General features: G+C 38.2%; 1 protein-coding gene across 1 annotated transcript; it reads right to left on the bottom strand.

Annotated features, from left to right (window-relative positions):
* Positions 1–1,507: 1,507 nt before the first annotated feature.
* Positions 1,508–21,435, bottom strand: LOC129438841 (galectin-9). Its single transcript, XM_073863350.1, has 10 exons — positions 20,473–21,435; positions 17,632–17,720; positions 16,844–17,000; positions 16,621–16,766; positions 8,044–8,229; positions 7,882–7,974; positions 7,724–7,832; positions 3,467–3,555; positions 2,392–2,545; positions 1,508–2,262 (listed from the first exon to the last, which is right to left on the bottom strand). Exons 1-10 carry the CDS (start codon positions 20,476–20,478, stop codon positions 2,116–2,118), a joined length of 1,176 nt encoding a protein of 391 aa, XP_073719451.1. The 5' UTR covers positions 20,479–21,435; the 3' UTR covers positions 1,508–2,115.
* Between the last annotated feature and the right edge of the window lie 1,381 nt (positions 21,436–22,816).

The following is a 22,816-nucleotide window of genomic DNA, read 5'->3' as shown; positions in this document are numbered from 1 at the left end:
ATTTATTAAGAGGAAAAAGTGATTCAAAACAGTGATTTAAAACAAATTATTGGATTCCTGAAGTGATGCGATAACTTGGAAAAGATGTCGCTAGAGTGAGAAGAGAGCAAAATAGAGAATTAGAACGGAGGCAGACGCAGAATCATAGAGCATCAAAACACTGCGAATGAACTTCTTCTTTTAAATAAGAAGTTAAAATGTATGCTTTGGTGAGTTATATTCTAAATATTAACTTGACATTATGGCATAAGTGTTGCAAATTTGGCAGCAAACAATGAGTTTTATTAGTTTGTTTACATTGGCCGTTGGTAATATAACGAACGAGCCGAAGCTAACTTATTTACATTTGAAAGTTAACAGTCAATGCTTATTGATAAATCTGTTGAATTGAAGATTAATTACTGTTCTGCCTTGTGTTTTTACAAGGCTGGGTTTTTTTTGTGAGAATTGCGAACATCTGTGAAGTTCTCCTGCTCCATCTTGGACACGCGAATATACCGAAGGTGTATACAAAAAGGCGAGCCAACCAGAACTGTGCTTTGAACTCATCAGAACTGGTAGGAGGATATTTTTCCTTTTTGTTTCGGACAACTACTAGGACGTGAATTCGCTGAAACTTCATTTTCCGTATTTTCTTGGATTTTCTTCAAAGGACACTGACTTTGAACTGAACTATTTGAACCATTTAAAGAAACAAACGGTCCTGAACCGAATCAATTGATTCATGAATTCAACCCAACTGAGTCATTTAAGTGAATCAAGAATTTGGATTACAAACAAAATGAAACAGTGTTACACTTTTACAAGTATTTTATTTATTTATTTATTTATTTATTTGCACTGTAGTATATGAGAACTGATTTTCAGCTTGAGTTGAATGGTTCAATCTGCTAAACCCAGGTACCTGGTAAATTCAAAAAGAGTGTTAATTACATGTATTGGGATTTATACACAGGCCCACCTTGAACATTATACGTGTGTATACACTAAACCCCGTTACACGCTACACTGTCTCTTTGAATCTCCTATGGTTAACCCAGGCTCGTGGTCATTTTCGGCAGGTCGTGTGGTTGCGAATTGCTCACAGTACTGAAATGTGTGCTCAGAAAAAAAAGAATTTGCTCAGTGTTGAAAAAAATTAGAGGGAACATTGCCCATCACTACTGCTTTGTTGTGGTGTGTTTGCTGCAGCCCAAGTGGCTGAAACTCCACCCTCCCCTGAAAAAACAAGCAGCAAGCAACAACTCGTTTGCATTTAAAGGGACACACAAAAACGGGACACACATTTTTGCCATGCTATCATAAATGATCTATTGGGTATTTTGAGCTAAAACTTCAAATACACACTCTGGGGACACCAAATACTTATTTGACATGTAAATGTGTTTATTATTTTACTTGTAAACTAGGTGACAAGCCAATCAGTGTATGACAACAAAAGACAGCGAGTCTCAGCGAGAGGGTTTTTAGTGCATATGGAGCTGTTTGATGTCAAACTTCTCTGTTTGTACTTTGATGCTGATCAGTCTGTGCAGCACCACATGAAGTCAAACACACCAAAAACATAGCCCACTGTATACACTGTAAGTGACCATGTCTGTAGAAATCCCAGCTATAGTCTTTGTTATTTACTGTTTTCAACATAAAGTCATCCTACATAAAGAACATTCAGTAAAAATATAACTGTAAAATCTTTAATGACTGAGTAAGGTCATGCCAAAGATTGGAATAAAAGTGAAATTAATGATTAAAATGAACCTCCAAATCTTAAAATTAAATATTGAGACTTTAGCCTGGACTTTAACTGCATTTGGCAGGTTAGCGGATGTTGGGAGGTGTTAATGGAAAGCCCTACATATATCACAGAATAATGTTATAACATCCACCAATCTGAATAAAACCCCATTAGGCACATATAAGCTAAAATAACCAGAATCAAGACATTTTTTTGCATTATGTTAATTTTTCTGTAATATTCAGAATCAGTCAATGCAGTTTACTGGTATACAAACCGAGAGGCATGAGATTAAGTAATTAATTACATTACTAAGCAAATGCAATAGAAACATATTTGTACATTGACTTGATGATCTTGAACCTTAAAACAAATCTCCGCTAAGCATCCACATAATTTATCCGCAGATCTCCAGCAACTTCAAAAACATCGATTGCAGTCAATGAACAAAAGCGATGCCTGTAAGAGTGCGCATGTACACCATTCACAAACACGTTGAAGGAATGATCAGTACAATAAATGTAGATCTGAAAAAGCATAATAAATATATATTAATTTAATAATTTATTTATAATCCAATTTTACTGTGAGTAGTATATATATGTGAGAAATTATATAAAAACTGTTCATTGACATAAAAATGCAAGTTTTCTTACCTCAAAGGGTTGACCTGCTTTAAATGGCATCTCTGGAGAATATTCCTCTGGACCCCATTTACCATCCCAAGTGTTGCACACTACCTTATTCTCATCAAAACGAGGATTGTAGTGAAATGCAACCCCTAAAATGTGGCGGAAGTTGAATTCTATTCTGATTAAAGAACATGAAAAGTCAGACAACGCACTGAGAAAAAATAAAAAGCAGAATATTCTAAAACAGAAGATATGAAGAGTTCAGATGCAAAAACCTAAAATGCGTCTGACATGTTTTCTTGTAACCAGGTTCTTATGTTTAGGTTCAGCAATTTCACTTATGGCAATGAAAAGTTATTAGTCAGTAACTTAAATTCCTTATTTTTACCAATGGGACTTTAGTCCTTTTATTGGTATTTAAAGGGACACAAGGCAAGTCTGAGTATTATTTCTCTACTAGCTCCCCCTAGTGTCTGGGAGTACATGCTTTCTATATCTGAGACTTTACGAGACTGAAGGACACCGGGTCGGATACAGCGAACTTGCAAGTGGGGTATTCTTCCTACAGACGGTAGGGGCGGGCGAGAGAGTCTTCATTCATCATGTAATGAGTCATTTAACCATATACAGATTTACGAAGATGATTTATTAACATAAAAATGCTGCCTTGTGTTTTTTTAATAAAAGCTAAAAAATCCACTTATTTAGACAAGACATAGTAAGCATTTCAAGATCAATAAAGATGCAACTAGAAACATTGCAAATGTTGAAAGTCAGCATTTAAGTAAAAATGAAGAAACTGAACCACACATGATGCATTTGGCAGTGATGCATGTGGTTGCCACATTCGGGTTGTATTCTGGTCCACGTACTCACAAGGGACCCAAGTTTGAATGTGATCCATGGATTCTTTTAACAAATCTGTATTTCTGACTGGCCTGAGGCTGTGGATTAAGTGTATTTGAAGCAAAAATATCTGATGAGCATACAGTATAGCATTCGGTTAATATCATTATCTATTTTTTGACAGAGGTGGCTTTTAGCGGCTATTGCATCTGAGCTCTTCATATATTCTCTCAAGTGTCTGATGTTGGTTAACCTATGAGGGTTGGAGTTGACCTCTCCTCGGACGGTAAAGCTTTTTCCAGGTTTCAGTCCACCGTTGATAATGCTTCTGTAAGGGACTGGCTGATTATAGTTTAAAAAAATCAAAATATTATTTAAGACCTACTGTAAGAAAAGCTAATCTCATGGTAAGTTGTGTTATAGTCATGAAAAATTATTTATTTGTGTCCATTTTTTCGTTTCTTTCGTGCCTTAAGCATGAATGTCTTTTTCATGTCACTCGCACAACTTTCTATAAATAGTTGAAAAGAAAGTCGGGCCACGGACACAAAAAAACTATTCATGGAAATTTGTGCAAGTGACACGAAAAATTATTGTACTCAAGGCACAATAAAAGTGGAATTTTGTGCCATGGACATGAATAAATGAATCTAACACGATTGTGACTAACACGACTTGCCGTGAGATCATGTTGCAGAAAAAATATATTTTCAAGCTGTGAAACTTTTAAAAAAGTGAAATAAAAAACACTAGAAAACACATATCTGACATTCAGAAGAGACTGAGCTAAGAAATTAGAACATAAAATAGATATCTAAAGGTATCTTAAACATTATCATGAAGCACTTTGGAAATAAACATCACTACCTGGTCAGGTAAGTAAAACAGTCTAGAAGTTTAAAGATACAAAAAGAAAACAGTTTTTTAAGCAAATAAATATTTGTAACTTACAATCATTCTGCCAGTTCACACAATCTATAGCTGGGTATACAAGACTGATCAATGCACAGTTGAGACTATGTGCAATGTCCAGTTGTTTAAATAGAAATAATTGAAGTCCCACCCCTAAACTTAAAAATCTTTTTTTATGTCCTTCTATAGGCATCATTTGGTTCCTCTATGCTGGAACCAATTTTCACACACTGCTAAAACCACAAGCTTTTAGCTGTGGTTCAGAGCTCTCATCGGGGGGGGGGGGGGGGGGTGTTGATTACCATTTGTAAAACCAGTTACACTTTATAACTTTGTGAACAAACTTTGATGCTGGCTTGATGAAGCTTGCCCTAAATGTGCATGTGTATCTGCCGGACCGTAATTGGTCTTATAGGGCTGTCACTTTGATTTTTTGATTCAAACAATAACAAAAACAAGTTTTTTGAAGTAAAATAATTATTGTATGATTAAAATACAAATTGCATGCTGCTGGACCGATGTGTTTGTAAGGCACTTCAAAGACACCACTGCTTTGACCCTGGTAGCTACTGCAAGACTTAGGTTAAATAAATGCATGTTTTTAAAGTCTCTGAGTAACCGTGTTTAATAATCGTGATTATGATTTTTACCAAAATAATCCGAAATATGATTTTGCCCAAAACCGAGAAGCCCAACTGTTTAATCAGTGTCACTATCTCAATTAGTTTGTATTTATTGGCTAAGTAGGCACCACCTTAACAAGAACTAATGAAAAATCCCTGAGAAGACTGTGCAAGTGCAACCAGCAAGCACTTTAATGTGGTTTTTATGTGCAAGCAGAGTGCAAGTTGGTGCAGGTTGTGCGTTCTCGCTGTCTTGGAAAGTAGTCAAATCTCACCTTTGTATTAAAAAAATTTGCAGTTTTGTGACTGAAACTGTTAGGTTAAGAGGTTACACTGACAATGCACTAAGGATATAAAATAAAGTTTTGATACAAAGAACTTTGAAAAACAAAGTTATTGGCATGTGGTGTGTAAAACAGCTTACTACTGTATATACAAGCACATATAGTGGGGCTCGAAAGTTTTGGCACCCTTGGTAAATATGAGCAAAGAAAGCTATAAAAAAATAATCTATAATGTTTCTTCTTTTAAGCTTTAATTAAAAAAAAATCACAAAAATATAATGTTTCATTGAAGTCAAACAATTGAAAGTGAATTACATTACAAAATAAATAATTTTCTCTAATACTCACTGGGCATAAATATGGGCACCCCTTTGTTTAATCCTCTTTACTACCTATTTGCAAGGATACCAGCTCAAAGTCTTCTTTTATAATGTCTGATGAGGTTAAAATTGGCAGGTGATCTTAGATTATTCTTTCATACAGAATTTCTCCAAACCCTTCATATGTTTAAGCTGTCTTAATTTAAAATCATCTTTCACCGACATTTGTTTTGTCTCAAGATGCACACCAGTAATGTTTTTTATAAGGTTCGTTTGTAAAAACTACCTAAATGTCCTATTATAACTAAGGCCTAGTCCTCTAGATTGATCTAGACCCTGTCCGGGACAAGTGTACAAGTGTTCAGTAAAGCTTCAAATAGATTTTAGTACTCAAAGCTCATCGAACCGCCACCTAACAATTCAAACGTTAAACATGTAAAACATTTTACAAATAGGCCTATCTCCAAAAACATCTATATAAAAGTGGGGAGGGTTCCTCACCCAACATTAATCACAATTTCACTTGAATTTAACATTCTCACACTAAGTAAGAGCTTATGAAACTACTTTAAACACTTTAAACAATGCCTCATACCAGTTTAAACATTAAACACCTAAAACATTCTACAAATGAAAGGCATAAAGTCTCAAAAAATGTCCAGCACAACCTGCTCACTGGAAATGATTCTTGACATGGATCAGCAACTGTTCAGAGTTTCACGAATTCCCATTTTCATGTCACGTGTGTAAATCTCCAAAGCCTCCAAATTATCACTGAGCATTCATGTACCAAATGAAGCCAAATGTAATAAATAAAACAAGATCAATACAGAATATCCTCAAAGTTTACACTTCTGAACATAAAAAAATGGCTGCTCTTAGCTATATTGCTGTTCAACATTATGAAAATAAAACAGTTTTAATATAGAAGTACAGTTATTTTGGTATTGGACATTTTTCATTACTTTATTATAGTTTGACTGAAAATATCCTTTAGTGAGACTATGGGAAATGTGTGGTTATATGCTTATCCAACACAAACAATAGTAAATCTATGGTTAATTTTCTAAGAGATGAATTGTTCAAGCAAACCTATAGGTACTAATGTTAAGCTACTTCGTGTTGGTTTTATATTCGATTACTTACAGTACAGTTAACGCGCTGATTATTTAAACATCTCATCCGTTTTGGGCGGTGTCCTTGCTAGGGCTGTCACGATTAAGAAATTTGGCTGACGGTTAATTGTTTAATAAATTGTGACGGTTATGGCGATTAATTGCCTGTTTTAGGACTTTGCCGATTACGCCGATTAATTGTCTGTTTTATTGCTTTGACATTTAATTCTCATACATTTTTTTGCTTGTTTTACAGCCAAATATATATTTAAAAAACTGAAAATTCTTCATAAGAAATAAACACAATAAAGTGTCTGATAAATAACTGAAAATAAAAATGCAATCAAAATTAACTGACTATACCAGAACAGGCCTTAAATAGTAGCCAATCCTACTAAGGTCATATTAGTACAATTAGTACACATGTATAACAGTCAGTTAGTTAAGTTAAGGAGCGCCATCTGATACTATCTCATTTATACAGGCGCTGCAGCTCCCCCTTGTGTTTTTTAGAGAGATATGCAATCATTGCGGTGATATGAAATCATTGCGATGAGGTCAAGCAATCGCAATGAGGCGATTATTTAATCATTGTGACAGCCATAGTCCTTGCACTTATTTGAGACTTGCGCCGTTGAGTATAACCGGCAGCTTTACAACACCAGCTGATAGAGAGCGTCCTTTTCATATCTAACCCTCGTGGATTTATTGATGCAAGATGACGACGGCAGCATGCGCGGCGCAGTTCGATTGACACATGAGATCAATGTATCGTGAGAGTAAAAAGCTTTTGAATGGCTCTCGCGGAACTTTGATGCCCCTACACTCGTAAAATATTCATTAATTAAAAAACACGGCAATTTCTCTCTAGAAAGGTGCAGGTTGCAAGCAGCCTTTCATGTCTATGTGTGCACGTGTGCGGGCATGGTGCATCGTCTCTTAATAAAATAACGGACATAAATCTCAAAATAGCTAACAGTTTTCACTCAATTATGTTATATAAGAAATATAAATATAATATACTCACTGTGAAAGCTGTAGTGGCCTTGCCATTTCATCGCTAAATGAAGCGTTAGCTCGGTGCGTTACGCGGGGGGCAGATGGGGTCAAGTGTCCGGGATCCAAGACACTGCGGGGGGTGCGGCTCAGGCTCCTCCGCCTGGTTCTAGGTTCCTATGGTGCCCTCCTCTTCCTCCTGGAGGCTAATGAAACGACCAGATAAGTGCTGGGCTTATAAAACTTCTTTTGTTTCGTACCTTTGTCATAATGGCACCGTATCTCTTCGGTACGTGGTGCTGGGGGCTGGTTTCGTAAGTGTTCCTTTGACTCACGTGTATGTTTCTTCCCTCTCTTTGCAGGTTGCCACTAGAACACAGAAGATCGATTAGCTATACTGCTGTGGACTCTCTCTCACCTTTCCAGCTTGGGGTGACGTGCGGTGAGTACGGTACAGGTAAGGTTTTGTTCGTTCACTTCCTCCACTGTCTCCCTTTCCGCAGGCTGCTGGCTGGGACACAGAAGATCGGTTATTTATACTGCTGGTTTTCTCTCACCTCTCCAACTTGGGACGACGTACAGTAAGTACAGTGCAGGTAAAGTTTCTTGTTCACTTTCTCCCTCTCCACAGGCTGCTGGCTGGGACACAGAAGATCGGTTATCTATACTACTAGTTTCTCCCACCTCTCCAGCTTTGGACGACGTACAGTAAGTACGGTGCAGGTAAGGTTTCTCGTTCACTTTCTCTCTCTCCACAGGCTGCTGGCTGGGACACAGAAGATCGGTTATGTATACTACTGGTTTCTCTCACCTCTCCAGCTTTGGACGACGTACAGTAAGTACGTTGCAGGTAAGGTTTCTCGTTCACTTTCTCTCTCTCCACAGGCTAACACTCCTGGTCAGATGGCAGTCAGTTTAACATGCATTGTATATGGATTGAAAATATGGTGGACTTACAGCAACCGGGCTCTCACACTTTGCAAGATATTTCGAGACTGTATGGTGATGAGGCGTCGGGGGCAAAACCTCCCAACGGCTGCTGCTGCTGCAGAGGGGAAAATGCTACGCTGTCGCACCAGGCCGAGCGCTGCCCTCTCCTCTCCACTTCCTTGACTATAGAGCACTGGACAGGGGCGCCCCTTTGAAGAGGCCTCGGGACAGGTGGGATCTACTCCGCCTCACTCTGCAACAGTAGACGTTATGTAGATGTGTACACAAGCAGCATTAATCTTTGGTTGTACTCACACAGTCTCTAGCGGTCTAACTCTTCACCACCACTCTGCAGAACAACTCAGATGCAAAAGATGACTGCTGACGAACACCACAATAATACTGCACATCCAGAGCTCACTCACAGCATATGCCAGGTAATAAACAACTGAAACCTGCAGCCTTTTCGTTCTCCCACGGCGAGGGTAGCGGAGGCGGGGGTTTCTGACAATACACACACAGCAGGACACAGCACCACGTCAAAGTGAAGTCTCCACAAGAACACAGACTCACCCAGCGCACTCAAGTGAACACTTAGGACGCCCCGTCTTCCTCCACTTCGCCGGAGCCCGTTAGACGTTGTTAGCATGGCCCAGTTAACATTCACGTCGCTGTAGTAGCCCAAGTTCGTCCTCCTCCGGCTCTCCCACCACACTGCTCCGTGGTAGGGCCGTCCTCCCTTTCCTGGAGTCGTTTGCTACAGAATAGGTTAGTATACAGCGTGTCCAAAATCAATGTTTCATACTCAGTCACCATATAATCTTCTCTGATGCTCTCCTCTTTGGTACACACAGGCAATTATTTCCAGCCACACAGAACGAGGCGTTTCTTCCTGCAACAGGGTTACGCAGCGATTTCACTAATATCCAATTTCTTCATACAAGCAACCACTCACGCTAACTCCGCTTTTCCTTCTGTTTTGTTTCAGTGTCCAGCAGTTTCCAGTCGTCTTCCAGCCACTATGGTTTGTTCCGTCCCACACAGCCACGCCAACTTTCGGCCTGAAAGGATACCAGCACAACAAACAAGCGCACTGCAACAGCACCAAACGAAACCCCAACAACAGACTACGCCGTCCTTTCGCCCGGACCAGCCCCGCATTCTTTCCGCCCGCTTTCTAGCGGTCGCCGGATCAGCGGAGCCTGCGAACTCTTCGGAGGCTGGTGGTTGCTGTGTTGCCCAAGGCGGAAGTTCACTCGCCCGAAAATCGCCTTCCTACTGCTCTTCAGCCCGTCTTTTAACTCTGCCTTTATCATATCACCCGCCCAGTTAATAATCGCTACCTCCTTTGCATACCTGTGATGAATCTGGCCTGATTTCGCTACCATGGAAACCCAGGAAGTAAACGGGGGTTTGAAAAATTTGCTCCGGGCGGAACCTCTCCTCTCTATTTTTGGTTCCGCCCTAAGTCACCCTGTGACACGAACTACCTGCAATTCACGAGTTCACACTTACATATAATTTGGAGGGTAAAGTTTAATGCGTATTTGGCGTGCTGTCCGGAGGGAGGGCTCCGAGCTCGGAGTTCGGCCCGAACCCAGAGTACTCCCCCCCCTATGTAAGTGTGTTTTAGGACTAAAATGTGTGGAGAAGGGGTGGTGGGGGGATGCTGCGAATTGACAACATAATGAGGTAAGACTGCTGAGTCTATTTGTACCCTCTTAGGTTGATTGCTGAGTGCTTCCACCTGTGTTGATTATCTGAGAATGCTTTCACCTGTGTTTAATTATCTGAACATGCTCCTCCCGAACCTTGTTAATAAAACATCATTTAAGACACGAGCTACCAGTAGCTCCCGAGTGACGTGTTGGAGACCCCTGGTATAGAGAGACATATGCATTCCTACATCTGCATGTGTTTACTTACCACATGTTGCTCTAAATCTGTACCATAGATGGTACAGTTGACAGAAAAAAAACTCATACCGATTTAAACAACCTGGGTGAGTAAATGTTGACAGAAGAGTTTTTTTTTGTGAACTAACTTTGGGTAATATTGATCTTAAAACATCCAAATGTTGAGGGACTTACACTTTAGGCACAATTTTAAGCAAAGGTTTTGCATTATTTCAGTAATGAAAATAAATTCAGACCAATTTGCAGAAAAACTATTGTGCATTTCCGAGCAACTGCCTTGAATTAGTCTTGGTCTCAACCCCTCAGTGTCTTGTTTTTGTCTTGGTCTCAACACTCTGGTCTCTCGATTTTGATGGTTTTGACCAGGCCTGCCACAGTGATCTTATGATTGAGATACTTAATGGATCGCTTCTGCCACCCTGAGGCTGTAGTCAGGAGCTACAGTGGGTACGGAAAGTATTCAGACCCCTTTAAAATTTTCACTCTTTGTTTTATTGCAGCCATTTGCTAAAATCAAAAATGTTCATTTTATTTCTCATTAATGTACACTCAGCAACCATCTTAACAGAAAAAAACAGACATGTAGAAAATTTTGCAAATTTATTAAAAAAGAAAAACTAAAATATCATGGTCATAAGTATTCAGACCCCTTTTTTTTGCTGTGACACTCATATTTAACTCACATGCTGTCCATTTCTTCTGATCCTCCTTGAGATGGTTCTACTCATTGGAGTGTTTAATTATACTGATTGAAAGGAAAGGCACACACCTGTCTGCTGTATATAAGGCCTTACAGCTCACAGTACATCTCAGAGCAAATGAGAATCATGAGGTCGAAGGAACCATATGTATAATAAAGGCTAGATGTGTTACGGCGGAGTCTCTAACTAGTTGGCGGCCATCTTACCACAGGCAGCTCGCTCACTCGTAGCATTGAGTTTTAATAATGCAAGTACTGTTAAATGACCATAACTTGCTCAATTTTCTACCAATTTTCAAATGGTTTGGTTTCTTATAATTCTGGATGCTCTAACATGTTTCATGAATTTTTATTTTTTTAGTATTAGAATGCAATGTCATAGATACATCTTTAACGTTTATAACAAACCAAACCGTTTGAAAATCGGTAGAAAGTAAAGCAAGTTGTGGTCATTTAAAAGTACCTGCACCATTAAAACTCAATGCTACGAGTGAGCGAGCTGCCTGTGGTAAGATGGGCGCCAAATGCGGATGTTCCACTCAATTGGCCAGCAGCGCGTGCGAGACATCTAGCCTTTATACATATCTATGGAAGGAACTGCCCAAGGAGACTCAGCATTATAGCTGTTATGTAACACCACTACTTCGCAGGGCTTATTGCGTTTATAAAACGTTTACTTCATATGCATAGCAGGATTTCATAAAATATACTACTCTTCTGCCAAACAAAGTATAGTTCCCTTAGAATCAAGTGTGTCTGCAAGAGAGTGCATTTTCCACGCAGCACAGACAGAGCAAAGACACATTGAAAATATGATTAGACTGTGATTGTGGTGTTTATTTTCTTAATTTAAAGGAACAGTATGTAGAATTGTGGCCAAAACTGATATTGCAATCACAAAACTTGTGGCTAAAACTGGTACTGCAACCACACAACTGGTGGCCAATACACAAAATGACAACATAAACATCAGTTGAGGGCTGCAACTTCACTTTTTAAATGACAATATCCTGTCCGGACCACTGTTGTCAGTGATAAAAGTATTTGAAATGAAAATGATTTCTTAATGTCTAGTGACATATCAGGGCCATTTTATGATTAATTGATATAAATTTCTTACATACTGTTCCTTTAACATACATTAACATTTATATCATGCAACTGTTAAAGGGTGGATCAAACATGTTTGGAAGCATGCTTAACTCTTTTAAATGAAAGAACAGACCCTCCGCTTTCAAAAAAAAAAAAAAAAACATTTCATCCTACCTTTATTTGTTCTCTTTTATCACCACTCAAATTCTGACCAAAAAGCTGATATAATTGCATTTTTGTAAAGGACTTTTGTTAGAGATCAGATTCAGATCTATGATCAAAACTTACAAAGAGTGTTTACAGAGTGTTTTATAAGTTGTGTAGGAGCGCCACCTAGTGGATAATAGCGGAAATATGGATTGCTGTAAAAACTCCTCAGGGAAGCGTTTTCTCCTTATTGACAAGATAACTCAACAATGTTAATTGAAATTTATCTGGATATCGCCATTAATTGTGCAATTTTTAAAAATGTAAAATATGATTAAAGATTGTGGTTATTTTCATAAATCAGTACGTAGCAACAGTGGCGCAGTGATACTTAATGCAGTCTGAACCGTGGGATTACTTATAGAACATGATTCAACCAATCAGAATGGACCTATTTGCACACGATGCGTCCAATCTAATGGGAATACAGATTAGGATTATACCATTATGTGAAAGAAGAATGTGGATAGCCGCTCCAAAAGTGTAGTGAGGCCAGGTACACAGACACAGAGTGATAGAGAGAATTAATTAAAGGTGTATTATAATGTTAAATAATAGTTGTGTGTTTTTTTCTAACGAAAAAATGCATAAAAATAAGGCTTTTATAAAAACAATTGATACAAAAATTGCATACCAATACACAAACCATTAACAATTGCTAAACTGGGCTAAGAAAGAAGTCTGCAATACTAAATGAAGAACTAGAGCCCAGAGGCGTCATGCCCATTCAAACTGAGGGGGCACGTGCCCCCTTGGGTATTTTTTTGGCCTAATTTTGCATGGAACCTCAAAATCAAAGAAGCGTCCATTAATCTGTTATTTGGCTTTTAATCTGTTTAATATGCACAATATTATCAATTCTGTGCTGTATCCTTGTCACTTGTTGGAGATTTTCGCCGTTTTTTATAGTGTTTTGATCGTGTTACTTTACTTTACTCTGGCGGCAGGCGCTGTAGACAGCACAGTCGAAGACGTCATTAGCGTCTGAGCGCGCTCACGGGCTCTTTGCTGTTGCTGCTGCATTTTGCTATCTGAGGAATTAAAACATGTAAGAAGCGCTCACAACATTTCCAAACCCCAGTACGGAAATGTGCAGTTAACCTCCTCTGTGTAGAAAAGGTGGTTTAAAATGTGACAGTTTCAATGTTATATTTAGATTTCTAGATTCATCTTGGTACAACGCCAAAGTTCGCCAGAGTTCATGGGGGCGCGGACTCACACATATGAGGTAGAATTTGATGCAGTAATAGAGACAGAGCACAGCGCGTCATAACCTGAAAACCACGCCCACCGGGGGGGAAAGCAATCCAACGGTCTCCATTGACTTTGTATTGCGAGAGGCCGCCTCCTTGTCATTAATGGCTTATAACAAAAAACTGAATAATGCCTAGAAGCTGCTGTGTGACAATATGTACAGCTAACAAGCCAAAGAACCCAGAAATAAGTTTTTATAAGCTGTCGAGCCGTAAAACCCAGCCTTTAAGGAGAATAAAGTGGATCGCCGACTACGTTTCCCCCTAGTGGAAGCAGTTTTACTAATAGTAGTACTATGAAAAGTTGCCTGTTTCCATTTCTGTGTCTTTAAACGCTCGTTTTTTTAAGTCGACAGCTTATAAAAACGTATTTGTTTTTTTGGCTTGTTAGATGTACACCTTGTCAAACACCAGCTTTTATGTATTATTCTGTTTTTAAGTTTAATCTGTAAATAAGGGGGTTTTCACACCTGCCTTGTTTAGTTCGATTAAATTGTACCAGAGTTCGATTGCTCAGTTGGTGCAGTTCGTTTGGGCAAGTGAGAATGCAGCAATCGAACTCTGGTGCGCACCAAAAGCGGACCAAACAAGCGGACCGAGACCAGCTTGCAGAGGTGGTCTCGGTACGCTTTCAAACGAACTTTAGAGCGGTTCGTTTGTGGTGAGAACACGATCCGAGATCGAACCGACCTAACTGCGAAAGTACTGCGCATTTTGGACTAAACCAGCTGCCGTAGTCAACTGCGCAGTGCATTATCGGATGAGGAAGTGTTTGTTGACCGTTTCTATTAGCAATATTAGCACAATGACAAATCGCGGACATACCTGGAGTTGCGAGGAGGTATGTAGTGCATTAAACCGTTGTTTTCAAGCCGCATCCGCGATTCATTCTGAAAATGAACAGTTTGTCTAGAGTGCTGTATACAAACTATGTATAACAATCACGGAGACATAATTACAGCGCGCAGCCGTCTGTCTATGGTGTCTGCTGTATTATCCTTCTTTTGTTTACTTCTGGGGGTTCCGTTGGAATTTCCCACATGTTGATTCTGACCAATCGTGAAGCCGTTTAGGAAATACGTTCAAATACATGTGGCCAATGAGTGATGTTGATCTTATCACATGACAGAATTTTGGTTCGTTTCAATTGGTGCGGATCAGAGCAATCAGTGTGGTGTGAAATGGAACCAAATCTGCTAAAAAAGTTACAATGTATCATTTTTTGCTTTTGGTCCAAACCAAATGACCCGAATTACAGATGTGAAAACGCCCTAAGTTTTTATAGGCTGTCGACCCCAAAAAACGAGCGTTTAAAGACACAAAAATGGATACAGGCAACTTTTCATAGTACTTCTATTAGTAGAACTGCGTCCACTAGGGGGAAACGTAGTCGGCGATCCACTTTATTCTCCTTAAAGACTGGGCTTTACGGCTCGACAGCTTATAAAAACGTATTTCTGGGTTCTTTGGCTTGTTAGCTGTACATATTGTCACACAGCAGCTTTTAGGCATTATTCAGTTTTTGTTATAAGCCAGAAATGACAAGGAGGCGGCTTCTCGCAGTGCAGAGTCAATGGAGACGGTTGGATTGCTTTCCCCCCCGGTGGGCGTGGTTTTCAAATTTGCATAACTGTGTTCTGTCTCTATGCATTGCTCTAATAATTTTATCTACAGATTTGTTTAAATCATTATTTGAACATTAAAATCTATCACGTGGCTATAGCAATGTCATTTTCGTTGTTTATATAGCCTACTTTATGGATTTAAAATTACATTAATTTTATAGGATAATGCAGTTGTTGTGCAAAATGCATTAATGATACAATTAAACAAGTAATTCATTAAAACTTAAATAAACAGAACATGCCGTTTTAGATGTAAATATGATGCCAATATCATGTCATTATTCCGATTGAATAGTATTTGATATGAAAGTTAGTCAACACCTTTATTTTGGAGGTTTTTGCATGAAAGCAGGGGTGTTCAGATTGTTAGAAATAAGTGCCATGGAAAAGACTGAAAGCTCTATAATATTTCATTTGATGTCCGTATATGCACAAATTTCTGTAAGCTGTGCACACTGTGCCCCCTTAAAAATAAAATGGTGCATGACGCCACTGCTGGAGCCCATCATTACTGCTTTGTTGTGGTGTGTTTGCTGCAGCCCAAGTGGCTGAAACTCCACCCTCCCCTGAAAAAACAAGCAGCAAGCAACAACTCGTTTGCCTTTAAAGGGACACACAAAAACGGGACACACATTTTTGCCATGCTATCATAAATGATCTATTGGGTATTTTGAGCTAAAACTTCACATACACACTCTGGAGACACCAAATACTTATTTGACATGTAAATTTGTTTATTATTTTACTTGTAAACTGGGTGACAAGCCAATCAGTGTATGACAACAAAAGACAGCGAGTCTCAGCGAGAGGGTTTTTTTAGTGCATATGGAGCTACTTCTCAAACTTGTCAAACTTCTCTATTTGTACTTTGATGCTGATCAGTCTGTGCAGCACCTCATGAAGTCAAACACACCAAAAACATAGCCCACTGTATACACTGTAAGTGACCATGTATGTAGAAATCCCATAGTCTTTGTTATTTACTCTCATCCTACATAAAGAACATTCAGTGAAAATATAACTGTAAAATCTTTAATGACTGAGTAAGGTCATGCCAAAGATTGGAATAAAAGTGAAATTAATGATTAAAATGAACCTCCAAATCTTAAAATTAAATAATGAGACTTTAGCCTGGATTTGGCAGGTTAGCGGATGTTGGCAGGTGTTAATGCAAAGCCCTACATATATCACAGAATAATGTTATAACATCCACCAATCTGAATAAAACCCCTATTAGGCACATATAAGCTAATATAAAAAGAATCAATAAATTTTTTGCATTGTTTATTTTTCTGTAATATTCAGAAATCAGTCAATGCAGTTTACAAACCAAGAGGCATGAGATTAAGTAATTAATTACATTACTAAGCAAATGCAATAGAAACATATTTGTACATTGACTTGATGATATTGAACCTTAAAATAAATCTTTGCTAAGCATCCACATAATTTATCCGCAGATCTCCAAGAACTTCAAAAACATCGATTGCAGTTAATGAACAAAAGCGATGCCTGTAAGGGTGCACATGTACACCATTCACAAACACGTTGAAGGAATGATCAGTACAAAAAATGTAGATCTGAAAAAGCATAAAAAAATTATATATATGAGAAATATAAAAACTGTTCATTGATATAAAGATGCAAGTTTGCTTACCTCAAAGGGTTGACCTGCTTTAAATGGCATCTCTGCAGGACATTCCTCTGGACCCCACCTACCACACTCCCAAGTGTTGCACACTACCTTATTCTCACCAAAACATGGATTGAAGTGAAATGCAACCCCGTATTTGTGGCGAAAGTTGAATTCTATTCTGATTGAAAAACATGAAAAGTCAGACAACGCACTGAAAAAATAAAATAAAAAGCAGAATATTTTAAAACAGAAGATATGAAGAGTTCAGATGCAAAAACCTAAAATGCGTCTGACATGTTTTCTTGTAACCAGGTTCTTATGTTTAATTTCAGCAATTTCACTTATGGCAATGAAAAGTTAGTATAACTTAAATTCCTTCTTTTTACAAATGCGACTTTAGTCATTTAAAAAAATTAGACAAGACATAGTAAACCGTTTCAAGATAAATGAAGATGCAACTGGAAACACTGCAAATGTTGAAAGTCAGCATTCAAGTAAAAATGAAGAAACTGAACGCACACATGATGCATGTGGCAGTGATGCATGTGATTGCAACATTCAGGTTGTATTCTGGTCCAAGTACTCACAAGGGACCCAAGTTTGAATGTGATCCATGGATTCTTTTAACAAATCTGTATTTCTGAATGGTCTGAGGCTGTGGATTACGTTGATTTAAAGCAAAAGTATTTGATGAGCTAGTATGTGCCAAGAGTATTCAGTTAATATCACTTTAATGACGGAGGTGGTGTTTAGTGGCTTTTGCATCTGAGCTCTTCATATATTCTCTCAAGTGTCTGATGTTGGTTAACCTATGAGGGTTGCAGTTGACCTCTCCTCGGACGGTAAAGCTTTTTCCAGGTTTCAGTCCACCGTTGATAATGCTTCTGTAAGGGACTGGCTGATTATAGTTTAAAAAAATCAAAATATTATTTAAGACCTACTGTAAGAAAAGCTAATCTCATGGAAAGTTGTGTTATAGTCATGAAAAATTAGATTCATTTATTTGTGTCCATTTCTTCTTTTTTTTCGTGCCTTGAGCATGAATGTCTTTTTCGTGTCACTCGCACAAATTTCTATAAATAGTTGAAAAAGAAAGTCGGATCACGGACACAAAAAACTATTTATGGAAATTTGTGCAAGTGACACGAAAAAACATTTGTACTCAAGGCACAATAAAAGCGGAATTTTGTGCCATGGACATGAATAAATGAATCACATTTTTTGTGACTAACACGACATGCCGTGAGATGATGTTGCAGAAAAAATATATTTTCAAGCTGTGAAACTTTTAAAAAAGTGAAATAAAAAACACTAGAAAACACTCAATTTCTGGCATTCAGAAGAGCCTGAGCTAAGAAATTAGTACATAAAATAGATATCCTAAAGGTATCTTAAACATTATCATGAAGCACTTTCGAAATAAACATCATTACCTGGTCAGGTAAGTAAAACCAACGTGATCTCATGAGAATACGTGTGTATTTTTACGTTTCAGTGTTGTTGTACAATTCGTTCATTTACTTACGTTTAAGTACACACTGACACATACAATATCGACGTTTTGACAGGACTAATACGTAAATTATTTACGTATTTTCAGCTTTACAAACGTACAGATTTGTACGTAAGATTCCTATTCATAAATATTAAAATCGCGGGCATTGGCGTTTCTTACTCATAACAATGACATGTTTTCAGTCATATTTTCTGACTTATTTACTTAAGACAGTTTACCCATTTACCTAGTGATTATGATATTCAGAGAATTTCACAATATTTAACATTTTAAAACTAAAATTAATAGCATTTCTGTATTTATATTTATTTTGTTTGCCATGACACACAAAAGCGCGTTTTTTCCTCCTGTCTTCTATGCATACGTTATTATTACTACTAAGCAACAATTACAACAAAATACAACATAAATTCACAAAAGATGTTACTTTTATTCATTGATGTAATCCACATCTTTAAAATTCATACGATTGCGAGGGACAGATCCAAATTCAGCCCTTTATCCAGCGATTTTGATCCGAGTTCTCATCAGCAACCGTAGTCAAATCGCGCGTTCGTTAATGTGAATTCAAATATCCCGCCTCAAGAAGCTTTACGACACATTACTTTACGGCAGTGATATCAAAAGCTCATTGGCTCTTTGAGTGCCACATGACATATTTGCGTCATTTCCATTTCCGTTGGTGTACGTTTGAAATTAAAAAAGCGCGCCGTGACAGAGGGAAGCCGGTGTCATGAGCAATCCAGTCCCCCCGAGCAATTCGGTCTCCCCTAGGACCCTGATTGGTATCCAGCACTAATGCCTGCTTAAAAATGTGTCATTGCAATATCTCGTCTGCATACGCGGCTAGCAAGCTAATTATGTTGTACAAAATAGAAACATTACATTTTAAAAAAATAAAAGTTAACTAAAAAACAATATAATAAACTAATATTCATGTTGCAGACACGTCAGTACTTTTGTGTCATCATCTGCTTTACAAAAACAATACTTTTATTTTTTGTAAATTATTAACATACCTTACGGAATATATATTTTTAATAGTAAAAGTGTAGTAATCATGGCTTATAATTATAATTTAAATGTGTGATTCAACTATGTAGTCATCATGTTTTGTATAAGTAATTAATGAGTAAGTAATTGTATAAGTAGTCAAAAGTGGAAATGGTACAGTATAATAATCTAAATAATTAAATGACACAAGCAATGTGTAGATCTCCCACCTATAGCCTCATTTATATACTACTATATGAAACATATCATTTAAAAGACATCAATTGTAATTTTAACAACGTTCTAACTACATAAATTATAACGCGATTTTGTAGGAATTGTAATAAGGCACTAAGAAAACTACCCATGAGGAGTTTTTTCAGCCAATGGAGTCGCGCGGGGTCCTAGGGGAGAACGAATTGCCCGGGGGGACCGAATTGCTCACGACACCTGATCAACGCTGATCAAACTCTTGGATTAATAACTTTAATACTTCTCTTTACTTTACTTCATATACTCCAGAGAGGACCTTGGCTGCAGCACATTGTCATTTTAACTACTTTTGGTACTGATTTTAATATTCGCAATAAATAAGTTGTTGTGATTACACTTGTCTGTCTGTTATGATTTTTTAAACAGTAACGTTAAATGATTTTAATAAACTGTCTTGCGTAGGACTGTAGCACCTTAAATTATCTTTGAATGCTATATTGTTACTAATATGTTCCTAAACATATCTGTTCGTTACGTTGCATAATTTTAAAAGAATACATTACGTATTTAAACATTTTGTATAAAAAGAGTTTGGGTTTAGGGTAAGGTTTGGGGTAGGTTAAGGTGGTAACATATCGCTTAAATGGTTAAAAAGAAATTATACAGCAATCTTTATGGAATGAAAGATACGTTAATGTTTTACGTTTATTAGCTGTCAAAACATAATAATGCTACGTTTAAATGTTGTAAATATGTCTACATTGTACGTTTTAGCATCTTTTAAACGTACAAAAATACATTTTTTGTTGTTTAAAGTTACGTGTAAATACTACGTATTAACAGTGAGACCAGGCTGGTAAAACAGTCTAGAAGTTTAAAGCTACAAAAAGAAAACAGTTTTTTAAGCAAATAAATATTTGTAACTTACAATCATTCTGCCAGTTCATACAATCTATAGCTGGGTATACAAGACTGATCAATGCACAGTTGAGACTATGTGCAATGTCCAGTTGTTTAAATAGAAATAACTGAAGTCCCACCCCTAAACTTAAAAATCTTTTTTTAATGTCCTTCTATAGGCATCATTTGGTTCCTCTATGATGTAACCAATTTTCACACACTGCTAAAACCACAAGCTTTTTTAATGCTGCAGTTCAGAGCTCTCATCGGGGGATATCAATCATCAGTACAAATTTTTCTTCTAACCGAAGTGAAATATCTATACATCAGATTCTGAATCTGAAATATTAACTGAAGTCACAGATAAGAAAATGCCACTTGACTTTGTGGGCATAGCACAGGCTTATTCAATTCGTTTTACCACAGACCAAATTTTGCCAATACAAAGCCAATAGGGCCTCTAACCACAATGTTTAATCTGCTATTCTTCTTTGTTGTTTTGATGCTGTTGTTTTTTAACAAACAAAAAGACTGGATTCCTATGTAAACCAACTTTTCCTGCTCATCCCCACAACAGATATCCTCACCATTTAAAAGTGGTTTAGTGGGTCACAAAACTCACAGTTTGGATCATCCAGTTAGAGATTGGATCTTTTTTCGATCAAAAAAACAGGGGTTACTGTCGCTTTAAGAGCGATTGTGCACAGAGTCACTCTCTTCACTGCCCGTACAATATATATCACTTTAAAGCTTGCTGCGAGAGATTTCATTTTCTTACGTGAGGATAGTAATGACTGACAGGACGAAGTTGGAGGATTTGCCCAACAAATCCATGACAAATCATGATGGATTGCTTCCTGTACTGCGTCTTTTCGCGCGATCGCGAAAGTGAAAGTAAAACTCGAGCTTGCTCAAACGTAATTTAAATACCCAAATGCCTGAATTTCATACACCATTATTACCCATCCAAATCTGTGAAAGAATGCATAAGCATTTAAATATATTTTTTCCTCCCTATAAGTCAAGATAGCCCGACGGGCAGGGCAGGTATGCAAGCAGCAGATAGCTGCAGACCGCAAGTTACCTGCAGTACTAGGCTAGCAACAGACCGTCTCTAGTGCGAGACTTGGAGCGTAGAGACGTTCTGTGGCTAGCTCACCTCGTTCCCAGATTAGTTACTGGCAAACACATTATATTGCATTCATATTTTGGTATGAAAATCACCCGCCAGTGTGGCGGGTAGCCTTTTGAATTTAGTCGCCAAACGGAAAATCTACCCGCATTTGGCGCTTGGCGGGTGTTAATTACGGACCCTGGGTGTATTAATTACCATTTGTAAAACCAGTTACACTTTATAACTTTGTGAACAAACTTTGATGCTGGCTTGACGAAGCTTGCCCCAGCTAAATGTGCATGTGTATCTGCCGGACCGCAATTGGTCTTATAGGGCTGTGAATTTGATTTTTTGATTCAAACAATAACAAAAACAAGTTTTTTGAAGTAAAATAATTATTAAATGATTATACAAATTGCATGCTGCTGGACCGATGTGTTTGTAAGACACTTCGAAGACACCACTGCTTTGACCCTGGTAGCTACTGCAAGACTTGGGTTAAAATAAATGCATGTTTGTCTCTGAGTAACCGTGTTTAATAATCGTGATTATGATTTTTACCAAAATAATCCGAAATATGATTTTGCCCAAAACCGAGAAGCCCAACTGTTTAATCAGTGTCCCTATCTCAATTAGTTTGTATTTATTGGCTAAGTAGGCACCACCTTAACAAGAACTAATGAAAAATCCCTGAGAAGACTGTGCAAGTGCAACCAGCAAGCACTTTAATGTGGTTCTCTTTCATCATCTCGTGTTCGAGATCCACCTATGGGAAGGACATCCGTACCTGACCTCTACAGAAGCATCCAATTGCACCAAGTCTGGCTAGACAGACAGAAGCGCGCAGCCAATGCCAGGTAAGACCACACCCTCTTACCTGATGGCATATAACGCCACTGCGCGCTGCTCCTCCTCAGTTGATATTCGCTTCTCGCTATCTCTACGTGGATACAGTTCGGTTGGTTTTTCGCTGTTCACTAATTTGTCTTCAGGAGGAATTATCGCCAGATCAGCCTCCGCCTGACGTGACAGTTGTCAACCCAGCCAGGTTAGCTGTGTCTGCTTTTTCTTTAGTATCCTCGAGCCGCCCACGCTCGTTTTTCTCTCTACCTTCATCCACGGCTGCCCGCCACGGATTTCTCCGAATTTTTCGCCGATATGTCGCTTTCTAAAGCTGCCGCTGCTCCCGGGAAATCTTCGTCACGGGCCTGCCCGGCCGCGTGCGGAGCTTTAATCGCCGCTAAGGACTCGCACGAGT

The sequence above is a fragment of the Misgurnus anguillicaudatus genome, chromosome 24 (genome assembly GCF_027580225.2).
Source record: "Misgurnus anguillicaudatus chromosome 24, ASM2758022v2, whole genome shotgun sequence".
NCBI lineage: Eukaryota > Metazoa > Chordata > Actinopteri > Cypriniformes > Cobitidae > Misgurnus > Misgurnus anguillicaudatus.
This window is presented reverse-complemented; position numbering and strand designations above follow the sequence as displayed.